General features: G+C 56.2%; 4 protein-coding genes across 4 annotated transcripts; 2 read left to right on the plus strand and 2 right to left on the minus strand.

Annotated features, from left to right (window-relative positions):
- Nucleotides 1-675: 675 nt before the first annotated feature.
- Nucleotides 676-1,658, plus strand: Ccnl2 (Cyclin-L2; the record flags this gene model as incomplete). The annotated part of the gene is made up of 2 exons (XM_037323594.1): nt 676-900; nt 969-1,658. 2 exons carry the CDS (start codon nt 676-678, stop codon nt 1,656-1,658), a joined length of 915 nt encoding a protein of 304 aa, XP_037178150.1.
- Nucleotides 1,659-2,361: 703 nt separating this feature from the next.
- CGCA056_v008348 (uncharacterized protein) lies at nt 2,362-5,543 on the minus strand (the record flags this gene model as incomplete). The annotated part of the gene is made up of 4 exons (XM_037323595.1): nt 2,362-2,829; nt 2,889-4,974; nt 5,028-5,368; nt 5,436-5,543. 4 exons carry the CDS (start codon nt 5,541-5,543, stop codon nt 2,362-2,364), a joined length of 3,003 nt encoding a protein of 1,000 aa, XP_037178145.1.
- Nucleotides 5,544-8,483: 2,940 nt separating this feature from the next.
- KY (Kyphoscoliosis peptidase) lies at nt 8,484-10,520 on the plus strand (the record flags this gene model as incomplete). Its single annotated transcript, XM_037323596.1, has 1 exon — nt 8,484-10,520. One exon carries the CDS (start codon nt 8,484-8,486, stop codon nt 10,518-10,520), a length of 2,037 nt encoding a protein of 678 aa, XP_037178146.1.
- A 273-nt stretch (nt 10,521-10,793) lies between these two features.
- On the minus strand, nt 10,794-12,795 carry radE-4 (Efflux pump radE; the record flags this gene model as incomplete). The annotated part of the gene is made up of 3 exons (XM_037323597.1): nt 10,794-11,977; nt 12,030-12,396; nt 12,571-12,795. The coding sequence occupies 3 exons, from the start codon at nt 12,793-12,795 to the stop codon at nt 10,794-10,796; spliced, it is 1,776 nt and encodes a 591-aa protein (XP_037178042.1).
- Nucleotides 12,796-14,584: the final 1,789 nt, after the last annotated feature.

A 14,584-nucleotide genomic window follows, 5' to 3' on the forward strand; every position in this document is an offset into this window, starting at 1 on the left:
TATGCGTGGGAACGGAATCACGACTGGCCGACAAAGCCGATGCGGGGAATGCGGGAGTAGACGTCAGTTGGAAATTCCAGACGTCAGGCCATCCATTGACTGGGCCGGCGACACGGATTCACTGAGATAACTGTTGTTTGGAGGCAACTCCGGATAGACGATGGGTGTGTGTAAGCTTTCGCTCGACGGTATCCGTTCGGGGGTGGGCGGAGAGGGTCGAGGGAGCGTGTGATGTTGCCAGACCGGGGAGCTTTTCTCCACGCAGCTGCCTTGAATTGGCTCTTACGAAGCCGGCGGGCAGCAGAACCTCAGGTACCTGACCCTACGACTAACTTAGGCTGCGCAGTACCGTACCCAGCAGGTGCAGGTGGTGCAGCGCCGACCTCCGTAGGACCTGTCATTGATAAGTGGGGCCAAGCGATCGCTGAACCAAAGCTCGGGCCCGCTCAAGAAGGCCTGGAAAGTGACGACACACACGCCGTGTCGCCGTCGCGCCTAACTCATTCTGACAGCTTCAGCTCCGACCAATAGGGACTTTGCGTGGCACGACGAACACGACCAACTCTATCAGCCTTGCGCGCAGGACAATCCGTGGTGCGAACAGTAAGAGGGGGAGGGAACGAGCCGATTGACGCGCCGAAGAGAACGACGACTGCGAGCGCACATCCACACACAATGGCGCACATGACCAACCCGCTGGCCACCGCCGAGCAGCTCTACAAGCGCAACACCTTCAGCTCTCTGCCGGCCGACCTGCAGGATGTCATCTTCTACGCGACGCAGATCTTGACACAGGCGGCCGGCGTCCTGCTGGACCTCCCGCAGTCGACCACCGCGCAAGCCAATATCCTCCTTGCGCGGTACTGGCTCGTCGAGTCGCCAATGGCGCAAGAATTCAGCGTAAGGCGTTCACCACACTGGCTTTGCTACTTCTCGTCGCAGAGACACTAACACGCTGCGTTCGTTAGGACATCTCCGCCGCGGCAATCTACCTCGTCTCCAAAATAGGACCCCTCCCACGCTCGACGCGCGACCTATCCAACGTCTACGCCTACCTGCTATCCTCCGCATCACCCCTTTTCCGCAGCGAACAAGCCCCAGATCTCAAGACCAACCGCCCGGACCCGACGACGTATTACCAGACGGACGGGGAGTACGCCGCCTTCCAGACGCGGATGCTGGCCGCCGAGGCGCGGCTGCTGTGGGCACTGGGCTTCGACACGGCGGTCTCGCTGCCGCACTCGCTCGCCGTGACGTACCTCCAGGCGCTGGACTTCCTCGGCAAGCCCAAGGCCGAGGTCGCCGGGCGCGTGATTGCGCACCTGAACACGGCGCTGCTGAGCCCGCAGATGCTGTACCTCACGCACCAGCCCAACGCCCTCGCGACGGCGGCGGTGTACATTGCTGCGCGTGACGTCGGGGCCAAGATGCCTGAGGTGGCGTGGTGGGAGGTGTTCGATGTCGAGCGGGAGGAGCTCGGGTTCCTTGTCGTTGGCTTCCGGAGTCTGGAGGGCTGGGTGAGGAGTGTGAAGGAGACCGGTTTGCTGAGTGCTGGCATGATCACGAGGAGTGTGATCGAGAGGGAAGCCAGGCGCAGGGCCGGCGAGGGGGATGAGGAAGACGAGGTCATGAGGCTGATGGACCAGAAGACTGCATAGAGATTTGCCTGGCGCTTTAAACAATCTACTGTGAGAAAAATAGACTGATACCCATTCCCATTCAAACTTGACCGATAGACATGGCCCTCTCTGGGTGTTCAGGGGTAGGCTTAGGTAGGCTGCGTCCTGTTGGGGTGAAGTTCTGAGATGGCTGATCAGGAAGGCCTTAACGATCCGGGATGGTAGAAATGCAAAAGAACAACACCAAGAGGGCAAGCAAAAACAAAAGATTCGATTCGAACCTTTAAGCTCCAGCAAGTAGGGTTATTGTGATGATCAGGGCGCCAACACCGCTGTAGACCTGACCACTGGGCCACTTCGCCCTCTCGGTGTTGAGAACGCTCACTTCAAATATCACTAAGTCTCCCCAGCTGTTGGTATTAGAAATTCATCGCCGCCTCTAGATAATCTCCCTAGTGCTGGACCGGACGAGGAGCCAACCAAGTGGAAGGAAGGAAAAGGATCACCAACAGGGATTGACTGGAAACCCTCCCACATGTTAGAGCAGCCAAAAGCCGAAGAAAATGCTGTTCGATAAATTCGTTGCCGTGATGAGGCATTGGCTATCCGACGTTCACCGATGAATCCCCTCCCATATCATTGACGCCGTGACCGAATAACTTTGCCCTGCTGGATATTGCCCAGCTGCTCCTAACCGAAATGTACCCATCCATGACTTCATCCAACTCCATTTGTCGCTTGTCTATAGCCGTCCGGCCATGACTTCCTTCTTGAAAATACGCACGTCCCAAACGTCATAAAAATGCACTCCCTCGACAGTCTCAAGTTTCGTGTTGGCAACGATGTCGGTATCCTCGTCATCGCTGTCGCTGTCTGTGTCCCAACCCGGCATTGGCAAGGGTGGGAATTGCTCAGTGCCGAGTCCGCCAAATCCTCCTGTGACGGCACTGGCTTTGGCCTTGCCCTTCTTATTTTTCTTCTCTTCCTTCTTAGCAGCGGGGGTTTGGGGAGGAGGACGGATAATGCGCTCGACCCTGTCGTCATCGATGGAAATCCACTCCAGCTTCAGGTCTGGGTAGTGACACAGGTTGTCGACGATGAATCTACGGGTCTCGCGCATAACCCAGACGCAGGTATCATCATTCCTGAACTGAGTGACATTCAGTGCTCGCAGATTGACCAGTCCTGAAATGTGCTGCATGAATGTATGCTTTTGAAAGTTAGCTCACGCCTCAGCCTGTCTGTGAGAGGATGACAGGGGATACTTACGATGGCGCGGATTCCAACAGCCGCCGCCAGCTCCTCGAGTTTTCTTCCGCGATTGCAAATCAGCAGCATTGCTCTCTCATCCACATCCCAGCTTGATCCTGAGTCGTTCTTGATCATCAGCTTCGTCAGAGTCGGCATGTGCTTCTTCAGTACGAGCCTCCGGATTTGGTCCATAATGACATTTGTCTTGGGCGCAAAGCTCTCTGGTTTGTACTTGACCGATCTCTCCAACATGAATAGCTCTGTGATTTCCTCCAGTTGTGCAGCAAAGGTGAGAAATGTGCTTGAAACATTATCTGTGAAAATCTTGCGCAATGGGAGTCCTTGGATTTTGTTCTCCTTAGCCAGCATAGTCCAAATAGGATTTTGGTTGCCAACATTGAGCAATGTGAGCCTTTTGAGCACACGCACGTCAATGGCTGCTTTGAGAACTGATGCCTTGACCGGGATCAAGTGGACACTGAAAGACCGAAGGGCCAGTCCCCTGGTTGACCGGATATAGTCGCTGATGCGCTCATCTTCACCGTGGGCTGTCGTAGCTATACCATGAACCTGCTTTTCCACATCGCGAATCTCAGCCTCGGTGGCATTCAGTTCGACTCTCACATTCTCAATATCCCGATAGAAGGAATGCAGCTGCTTCTCAGAAGCACGGATGTACTCCCGGTCATAACCATATGCTCCGTTTCTCAAGCTGTCGAGTTTCTCTGACAGGAGAGTGGCTTCGCTAATGAGGTGCTGCAGGCGGGCGACAAGCGTTTCGAAGTTTGCTCTTTGCTTTGCCAACGTTGAAATTGCTCGAAGTTTGGCTGGTGATTCGCTAGTCTCGGGTTTTGATTCGGTCTGCTTCAACACTGCCTCCGCGACAGCTGGAGAATCATCCTTGACTTGATCGTTCTTGGATTCTGCTGAAGGCTCCTCGACCTCTTCGGTCGCGATCGGCTCCTCGACGTTAATATCCTCGGGGTTCGCATCCGTGCCCGATTTCGCCTTCGCCTTCGGCCTCGAACTATCATCAGCTACATCGGCCGCGACGGCACCGGCAGTGGCAGTAGCAGTAGCGTCAGAGCTTTCAGCAGGTGTGATTTGCGTTGTATCTGTGGAAGCAGCGCCCGGGGCAGTAGAGGAACTCTCGCCCGATGATGCCTGGTTTGTCTTTGGCGCCTCTTCGGCCGTTTTTGCGATCTCGACCTCCTCAAGATACTTCCTGCTTGCTTTCTCAATGATTTCCAACACCTCTTGCTTGGATTCGTCGTCGGCGTGGAGATTCATGGCCATCAACTTCGAGGAAACTTCCCGCAAGCGGCTCATGTACGCTTCACCGGCTGTCCCAGATTTGGCCATCACAGCGTCCGCTGACGCAACCTTCTCTTTACCCTTTAGACTCTTGCGTTGCTGGGGCTTTTTGTTCAAAAAAGGCTCAACGTCGAAGATCCTTCCAAGTACCGACTCTTGGCTTTTGCGCTCCTCCTGGGCGCGAAAGGCCTTCGCAGGTCCACTTGCTTCGTCCCACCCAGGCGCTGAAGGCATGGGCACCACTTGAAATTCATCGTCTTGGTCGGAGTCGTCAGGGTCTGCATCAGGGGGCGGCTTGCGAGACTGCGCAGCAAGACATGTGGAGAATGACAGTTTCAACTTGGTAAGCGTTGAGGCTGAGCTACGAACGCATGACTTGATCTCAGTAACTACGTCCAAGTTGTCGATATCAAGCACGGCGAGGGTGTTTAGCTTTCGGAAGCCGGATAGAGTCGCAGGTTCATTTGCGGCGGAAGTCCTCTTCTTGTTCCTAGGTGCAGGCCTAAGAGCAGGTGGCAAGGGAGGTGGAGGACCAAGCACAGGATTGTACGGAGGAGGGACGGACAACGGCATGGTTGGAAACGGAGGAGGAATGGCAGAGAAAGCGGGCGGGAGAGGATCCCAGTGTCCTTGATTGGTGGTAGGCGGCAAGCTCGAGGTGTACGGGAGCGGAGGAGGTATCTCGAACAGCGAAGGGCCGGCTTGCATGCGAATGTGGAGATTCTTGAGGGGCGCGATCTGGTGTAATGTCCTGTAGACGGGCCGGCTGAGTTCGACTCGAATGTTCCACCTGTGTTGCACAAAGTCAGCGTTGACCGTCAATGCAGCACGTACAAGACTGACCTGAACGTCTCGAGAGACTTGGCGTGCTGGAGGGTCATTTGCAGCAAAGTATTCATAAACTTGCCGCAACTTGCGCTGTACAAGTAGGGCTTGTAGGCAGCCTCGGCCTTGTCTCCAGCACTCAGGGTATCCAAGGATATGTCTCTCAGATGTTGAGCGTAGTCATAGTCGCTTGACACGAAGGTCTCGAGTCCACCGGCGAGACTATCGATGGGGGAGTCAAAGGACGGGTCATCTTCGTCGGGGAAGACTATGTGGAAGTTTCGATAGAGCTGAGCGGCAGCAAGTTCGCGAAAGTGCTTGGAGACAAGGGCGAGACAAATGAGGTCGCTTTGGCAGCACTACGAAGGATGGTCAGCACATTGTCGTCGCATAGCGCCGAGAAGATTCGGAGAGGCGGGTTCGTACGTGGCTAAAGATGTCCTTCTGGGTTTCTAGAGGCAGCTCGAGGAAAGCAAGAGGTTTGCGCTGAGGGGCGACGATGGTGGCCCCGTCGCAAGGCTCGACAGAGGCCATGCTGGACGAGGGCGATGGTTGGAGACGTGGAGGATGGAATGTGGCGGCGCAAGGAAGGAAAGCGGTTCGAAGGTAAGGGGCGTCGAAGTATTCAGCAGGGCGTGGCGGGGTATTGCGCCGGCGTCTGAACAAGCCAAGTAAGGTGAGGTGAGGTAGATGGGTATTATTGGAATACGTGACGATGTAGACAGGCAAGGCCAGAATACCTGGAGGCAGCAGAAAGATGTCGATTCCGTCTCGTCGAAATTCAAGGAAGGGTCTCTGCCTCGTGCCCGCCTCGTTGAGTAGAGGGTTGGCGATTGGGGAAGGCAAGACACATGGAAGACCAAGACAAATGCAGGAAGACGTGGACGAGTGCCGCTACCGCTGCCGCTGGCTGGTGTCGGTGCCAGTGCCACAATACGTACCTGAGGTCCCTACCAGCCAAGCCAAGCCAGCTTGCAGCCTGCACACTCGTCACCTCACTGATCGGTGCAGTCTCCCACCACACCTGAGAGTGCGGGTGGCAGACCAGGCCGCCCTCTGGACCAGAGAACGATGCGCCCGCCCTCGGCCCATCGTGTGCTCCAAGAATCCAAGGACATTCCCCGGCCACTCCCTGCTCATTGTCATTGTGGTCCGCCCCGGGCCCCCATCTCCTTGCGCACGGGCGACGGGACAGCTGGGCTAGTGAAGAGGCGCGGGTATTCGTACAGATGCAGGTGCAGCAGCTGCAGCCAGTAGGTAGCCATTACCCAGTGAACAGTAGGTGGAAGATGAGCTTTGCTGTAGTCCATTCGCTGGGAGGCGAGGCGCGGGCTCTGGCGGGAGAAAAGAGTTTAGCGCCTCAGCATCTCTCGCAGCAGCAGACGGGACACAGGTAATCTGATCCGGCTCCACCTGCCGTTCCATTCACATTGCACCTGGAGGCCTTTGGGGACCGTCTCCCCCCACTGTAATGATCATGGATGTGTGTATTTATACATTTGTTCCCAGTTTGGTCTTTGTCTTTACTCAGGGTAGTATTTGAAACGGGCTGGGTGAGAAACACGACCATGTGCTTTGAGTTGGACGCTGGTGAGTTGGGGTATTAAAGCAACTAACTACTCAGATTCAACGGCGACAGCTCGTAACTACTGCAAGACTCGGGATCGACATCAAAACAGCAGCGGGATCTCCCTCACAGCCTGGGACATGCTACAAGTGCATGTCTTAGCAGTGGCTGAAGTCTGAAGTCGACATGGGTCGTCTAGTCTTGGCTCAGTTACGGCAGCTTACGTTTGTCGTGTTGTTAGCGTCGCCATAGGACTTCCTTGCCTCGTAACACGGCGCAATGACGCCTCCGTGGAGAACGAAGTGGGCAGATGGGCTTCTGACTGTGTGTTTCGGGACGTTCATCGAGTGGGTTGCCAATTCCCAAGTCTTGTGTCAGTTGCACAAGATGAAGTCTAAGCCCCGCACGTCTTCAACATGGCAAGGTTCCCTCTGAAGACCTCAACCAGATTGCCATATCTTCAACGCAACTGTCAACGTCTCTGACATTATTCCATCATTACGAGGCACCCGAGACTACGTAGCGGCGATCGCCCTTAGCGTGTTCGTCCAGGGGGATATCCCCACAGTTCCCCCACTAGCAAGGCTGGGCTGTGCCGACTGATCCAGACCGAGACGGGACCAACACAAAGGGAACCAAGGGACGCGACCCCACCAACATGGCCCGGGGCCTCGATGGGAAAAAAATAAAATAAAACGAAATCAGACGGCCGTGTTCTGTGCCTCTCGTTCTCTTCTCTGCCGCTAGGTGTTCTTTTTAAAGCAGGGCAGGCAGCCAGAGACATCGCGCCCCGCCTTTGATCAATCCATCCCATCTCTCATCCTTCCGCCGTCCGACCCCTGTGCCGGCAATTTCATGTTTCCTCTGCCCTCGGCTGCCCTGGCTGTTGGTGTTTGCTCCCGTTGCTTGCTGCAGTTTGTCTCTTGGGCCAGCAACCTGGGGTCATTTGCAGCATCCATTGGACAGTGCGGTGCAACGCGAACCTTGACGTCCAGTTCTTGTCCCGTCTCGTTCCCGTTCCCTGTCACAGCTTAAGCCTTAAGCTTCAATCTTTCTCGCGCCCCGAGCCTGCCAGACCCCGACGCGACCAACCAGACCTGCCGCTGCTGCCTGCCACTCCCTTGCCCGTCCTACCTACCTTACCTAGCTAGGTACCTACCACCCTACCAGATCCACCCATTCGAGGCGAGGTACTTGCGGCAGCCACTTTACCTGATTGCAACGGCAATCCAACCCGCAGACACAGCGCAGCGCAGCGCAGAGCACCTCTTACCACAACAGCGCAGAGCAACAGAGGCTGAGAGCATCGCCACAATCCAACCAACCTCGTCTCGTCCTCACTCTCCCTCTCTCTGTGACACCGCCAACTGCTATCCAGCTGTTGGTGCCCGTGGCCGTGCCATCGATCGATCATCCTTCGCTTGTCCAGCACTTGTTTCTGCCTCCGTCCGTCCAACAGCCACAAACACGGCACGGTGCTGTCTGTCCTTTTATTTCCATCTGTCACGTCTTTACGATCCATTAATACGATTATTAACTTCGGCATCCCCCCTTCCCCCTCCTTTGACCTGCAAATCATCCCCCTTTTCAACTACTCGGCAACCACACAACCAGTCAGTCTCTACGGATCACCTATTCGACCCCGCCGTGCCACAATCCCGACACTCGTGAAGGAGCCGTGACTCGGGCGCCGTCTCACTGCCTGCTGCCTATTGCTCAATTGGGTTGGCTCGCCGCGACCAGACAAGGCCTGGATTGGTGGGGAGGAATCCCATACCTGACACCAACAATACCCATTCGCTCAGATCGTCATATAACATCCCACCCGTTCGCGCTCCGACTCGTGACGCCAAAATCCCCCCTTCTCTCAACCCAACACCGCAATCCCAATTGACTTAGTCTTCGCCATGGCCGATGTCGAGGAACCCAAGTTCAACACTCTCGCTGAGAGAATCGCCGCCTTAAATTCCCAGAAAAACTTCCAGGCGCCAGCAGAGACCAGGACCAAGAGGCCGCCTCCTCCACCGCCGCCGAATCGCCCTGCAGCTCGAAGCCAGACACTGCCCGTTGTCCACACCAACGCACAGCCGACTCCTCAAAAGAGCCCGACGATTCCTCCTCGCCCGACCAAAGCAGCAGCTGCAAAGCCCGGCCCACCTCCTCTCCCACGTCGAACCACCGATTCCTCCCAAGTCGAACCGTCGACATCACCAGCTCCCAGGGACCGAATTGCGCCTCCCCCTCTCCCTACCCGCTCTAGCACCCAAAACATCTCACCTGCTTTGCCCCCTCGGAGGCCTTCAACCCAGCAGTTGGAAGTCCGTCGCAATTCCAACGCCTCTGAAATTTCTAACCTTTCATCCTTGTCTCTGAACCAGACAATATCGTCAGCTACCAGTTTTACGTCTGATGGACCCGGACGAAAGCTGCCGCCTGCATTTGACCAAGCCAGTTTACCAGCATTGCCACCCACAAAACGCGAGCGGGAGGCTCAAGCAAGAGAAGCTGCCGCTCGGGACCCTCCTCAAGCCAAATACCCCCTCGTTTCCATAAAGTCAGCGCCAGTCGTCCGACAAATCGAGGCGCCGCAAAGACCAGCGTTGCCCCCGCGTCTGACGTCCAAGTCAACCAACCAACGAGTTCACCCACAGGCTTTGGAGGAGGAGGCGCCGGCGAAACCGAGGCGACTACCACCTGCCCCGGCAGCATATGTCAAGCCGCGGCCACAGGCAAATGGCCATGTCCAGGAGCCACAAAGAAACATCCCGCCTTTGCCCACTAGGCGACCAGGTGCTGTAGATGATGCACCTCCTCCGGTACCCGTCAGTTCGCGGCCCAGCGTAGCACAAATCGAAGCTGTAGAAGCCAAGATTGTGGCCCGCGCCAACGACTGCTTAATATGCCGCGACTTCTCCGGTCCAGATGGTGTTGCAGCTCAGTACCCGAGACAATCTGTGCCGAGCAACGACCCAGTGGGTTACCTAGCCCAAGTACTATGCGGCCCCTTCTCGTCCCACACCGACAAGGCTAGAGCCATCTTCACCTGGTTCCACCACAATATCGCCTACGACTGCGCCGCTTTCTTCGGCAACAACGTCAGAGCGCAGGGCGGAGCCGAGACCATTCTTAAGGGCAGGGCTGTCTGCGCCGGCTATGCGGATACGTACAAGGAGATTGCCAACCGCGCAGGTCTCGAATGTATTACGGTTGGAGGACATGGAAAAGGTTATGGGTACACGGCCTTGAAGAAGGGGGAGCGTCCCCCGCCTAAGAAGGCCGACGGCCATGCTTGGAACGCTGTGCGCATCGACGGCGGGGAGTGGAAGCTCCTCGATGCTTGTTGGGGCGCTGGCAATGTCTCTGATGTGACGAAGGAGTTTACTCCTGCCTTTAAGCCGCACGAGTTCACGAGAAGGAACGATATCTTTGGTCTCAGTCACTACCCGTCAGACAACAGACATTTCTTCCGTCCCGACGGTAGAGTACCAAGTTGGGAGGAGTACTATATTGGCCCCGTTCATGGCGACACTCCTGTCGTCTACAACAATTGCCACGAGGAGGGTATCTGGGACAAGTCCATTCAGCCTGCGGAGCTCCAGATTCCAGTGTATAGCGGCAAGGTGGTTCGCTTCCAGTTCTCCAAGATTTGCGAGCATTGGACTTCAGAGAAGCACGGCTTGGGCAAGCCGCCATTGCTCCTGCTGAGCATCAATGGGCGTGATGGTCGCAAGCAGGACATGGTTCCCATCGAGACTGATGGATTCTGGCATTGGGCGGATGTCAATGCAATCGACCTCGGCGCACCGGGTGGCAGCATCAGTGTCGTCATGATCACCACAATTGACGGGCGCGATGCCAGAGGTGTGACAGCGAAGGAGTACTTCTCGAAGAAGGGGAAGGTCGGCATGAGCTGGACCGGTATTATGAAGTGGGATCTCATCTGAGAGAGCACACAGGGAACGGTTATAAACCGCTGACGAATGCAATGGCCGACATATAATGATAATATTCCTCCACGGATACCGTTTCACGGTGATTTGGATGGCATTTAAACCGGAATAGAAAGAACCAACATTACACATCAACACCATCTCATCAAAACGGTCATATGTGGTGAAACGGATATTGTAATTAGCTAACAAACAATCTATAAGGGCATATGTACCACCTGCCTCATTGGCCGCCCGATCTATCATACTAAAGTACGACCAAGTTCTCTACAACACCAGCTTCTGCCACTTGCGTAGACGACCTCCGTAATGGTATATCAGGGTCGGCACCGGGATGAGCGCAATAGCAATGAAACCAAGCAAACTGTTTCCCCAGCCTAAGCCCAGAGCGTCGTACATGGGAGGGCCCGCAATAGGTAGGAATGCCGCAACGATGCTGCGGAAAACCGTGAAAGCAGCCAGGCCACTCGCGGCGAAAGTGGGGTATGCGTCGATGATGTACAACTGTATGGGCTGCCAGATACCCAGGATCGCAATGCCGAACGGCAACAGCCCTATGACTGGCGCCGCCCAGTGCGTGTGGTACTGGGTCGTCCAGCCGTACCAGAAAAAGGTCACCGGTAGGAGGCAGGCAAAGTATATGCAGTCCGGCAGGCGCATCTCGGGCTCGTAGATGCCGCCGTTGACCTTGGTCATGCGCACGACGGTCCGGTCCGAGAGCATCGTGAAGGCGGCCATGCCCAGGATGTATCCCAGGCCGAGCGGGATGTACACCAGACCCGTGATGCCGATCTCGAAGCCGTAGTTGTTGTGGAAGACGAGCGGGATGGTGCTGAAGAGGAGGTACAGCGTGCCGTACGCGAACGCGATGTAGAGGCTCACGCTGAAGATGATGGGCGACAGGAAGAGCATCTTGATGGGCCTGATGAGGCCGCGCACGAGGACCTGGGAGTTGGACCTGGGCGCGGTCGGGGAGGTGTCGAGGTACACGCTGCGCAGCTCGGGGCGGTTCAGCTCGCGGCGTAGGCGGGCGACTTTGCGGTCGATGAGGACGCGCGGGTTGGTCTCCTGGTTGAAGACGGCGATGACGGCGGCCATGGGCGTCGCGGCGATGAAGGCGATCCAGTTGGACCAGCGCCAGCCGATGTCTTGGGCGATGAAGGCGCCGAGGATGGGCGCCAGCGTGGGACCGATCAGGGGGCCGACCATCCAGATTGTCAGCGCCTTGCCGCGCTCCTGCACCGGGATCATGTCCGCGATGACGCCGCCGCCGATCGCGAGACACCCGGAGCCGCCCACGCCCGCCAGGAAGCGGAACACAATGAGGGCGTTGAGAGACGGCGCGAGCGCGCACCCGATCAGCCACGCGCAGAAGAAGAAGTTGGCCGCCGAGAGCACGGGACGGCGGCCGTAGATCTCTGAGAGGGGAGCTAGGAACAAGGGGCCGACAGCTAACTCGGTGTCAGTGACATAGCTAACTCTGATAATTCTTACAACACTAACCATAGCCCAACAAGTAAATCGAAACCGGCAACGTGCCCAGCGTGAGGTCGTCGTTGCCAAAGTCGTCGTTGAAGTACTCGATCGCGGGCGCGAGGATCGAGGAGGCAAAGGGCGTCATGAAGGTGATGCCGGCGAGGAACCAGATAATGATCCACTTGCGCCGGCGGTCAAAGTTCATGGGTATGGCCGGGTCGTCCTGGGCGTCCCAGCCGACGACGCCATTGTCGAGATCGGAGAGAGGGTGGACGGTGGGCGGAAGCTGGTCGCGGGGCTTGCTGCGGCGCGACGAGACGCGGCTTGCGATGCGTGAGAGGCGGCTGCGGGCGCTGGCGTGGGTGTGTGTTGTTTGTGTGCGCTCGATGACGTCCTGTTTTTGCACAGAGTTTCAGTCATGATGTCTTTTCACCAAGACTCTTATACTAGACACAGTTGAAGCTCCAGGCGGAATGGAGTAACAAAAAAAAAGAATTGTTGGTTGTATAGCACTTCATCATGAAGTCTTGGCGCACGGGGCCTCAGAATGACTGAGCGGGAAACTCACCTCTTGGTATGGCTCACTGTCGGCCGTCTCCTCAACGTCTCCGAAACTCTTTCGCTCCTCCGCCATCTTGGTCTTTTCTCCCTTCTCCAGTTCATCTGAAGAAGCAAAAGCCTGCTCGGCCTCCTTTTCCGCGAGAGTGCCCTGTTCGGATGAGGACCCCCCTCGGAGCCCGTGGGCGCCGCCGCCGGCGGCCGTGGTGGGATTCGTCTCCACGTCCTTTTCCATGACGGCTGTGGCGAAGTATTTAGGGGCGGCGGTGTGGGTTCTGAGGACTTGGCAACTTGAGGTTGAAAGAAAATTAAAGATAGGATAGGTGTGAAGGAAGGAGAAAAAGAAGAATTCTAGGTGAGTGTAGGTTGAAAGGGAACGATGAGGACCCCGGACAGAGAAATGAGCAAAAGGGTGGTCGATGAGACTGTACACTACACCACCCCGGCCTCGGCAAGCATGCAAGGCAACGGGCAGCTTGCCATTTTATCCATTTCTAGCCAAAGGCACACGTTACTCGGGAACAACGTCAACTGGGGAAATAAGAAAAAGAGTGCTTTAGTAATTCAAACCCCAGCTCCAAAGTGCAGTAGCTTCCCCTTCCTCCTCACCTTCCCACCCCAAAGCCGCATCTACCCTAGGTAGGCAAAGAGGGATGGATGATCACCGAAGAAGAGGGGATGGGCTGGCGGTACGTAAACGTAGAGGTGTAACATGATTTGGCAGGCTTCTTCCTGTCTCTCCCCGAAGAGCCAGAAGAATTCCATCATCGCCCGGAGCGGGTGACCTGCAGCGGGTTAGCTTCCGCCTCCCGTTGGCTTGGCCTTAACTCCACGTCTTTGTCTCCGCAATTGGTTCCGTTCGGAGACGCTTTTGACAGGAGGAGAAGGAAAGCCCCCTGGGGGAAGCATCAACGGCAATAGCCACAGACAGGGTGGGAAGAAAAACATTGGAGACGGGTTGGCTTGGGGGAGGAACTGGGGGAAAGACGGGGAGTGTGGTTGGCTCGGAGGGGGGCCGTGGATCTTCCTCGGATCTGAATTCACCGATTTACAACGGAGGCGGTGACTAGAAAAACGCGGGATTCGCGGGGAGATGCTTAGTCGCGGAACGAAATGCGACGATCTTCGAATGGCACGCCCTTTCTTCGATTGGTGCTGACCACCAAGTTGACGGATAAACGGCACTTTTGTTGACGGACAAGACGGGTAGACACCGCTGGCGTGGAATGCAGCTTAAATCCGTCTCGATTCCTGTGTCGTAGTGTATGCCTTGAGAAGACATGGAGGAATCAATTCCGCAGTTTGGGGCAGGATGACATATCAGGAAGCGTAACGGCTGTCATCTGATGATGAGGCTCTCGTCCTAGTGCTGATATATATTGCAACTCCTTCGTGTAGTATCAGAAACGGCAACTAGAGACTTAGACTTTCAGTTGCAGAGTTCCGAATTGCGCAGAGAAATACCAGAAACAAGTTTTTCCCATTCGCCCAGGATGGAACTCTGCCAAGGAACCTCCCTCCTCCAAAGAAAAAACCATCTGCACAGACCAGCCAGGAACAGTTCCCCGGCTCCACTTCGGCTGCCAAACTTAGGTAGGTGCAGCTGCCCACTCCTCACTGCCCCGCAGCTCCCGGCAGCCCACAAGTGACATGGAACACTCCGCCCACATGGGAGAGGAACAAGCCTCACGGCAACGCGGCCAGTGGGGAACCAACCTAGCCCAACCGCGGTGCAGCGAACAGGACCCTTCCTTTCTCCAATCTCGCAGAAGCCTCCAGCTGCAACTGTGTCCCGTCGCAAAACCCACGTCGTCACCCACGTCGTGAAAGCCTCAACTCTCCAACCCCAACACCCGCGCACCACTCAATTAGCGCAGCGCACAATGAACTTCAGCCGATCATAAGGACGCAAGCAAGAAAGAAGGAAAGAAAAGAAAAAGGGGGGAGATAAGCAGCAACCCCCCAAAAAAGAAGTCGCGCTGCTGCCGGCCCCAAGCGCGCGCATCGCATCGCAACCCGACAAA

The sequence above is a fragment of the Colletotrichum aenigma genome (genome assembly GCF_013390185.1).
Source record: "Colletotrichum aenigma strain Cg56 chromosome Unknown KSG_Cg56_contig05, whole genome shotgun sequence".
NCBI lineage: Eukaryota > Fungi > Ascomycota > Sordariomycetes > Glomerellales > Glomerellaceae > Colletotrichum > Colletotrichum aenigma.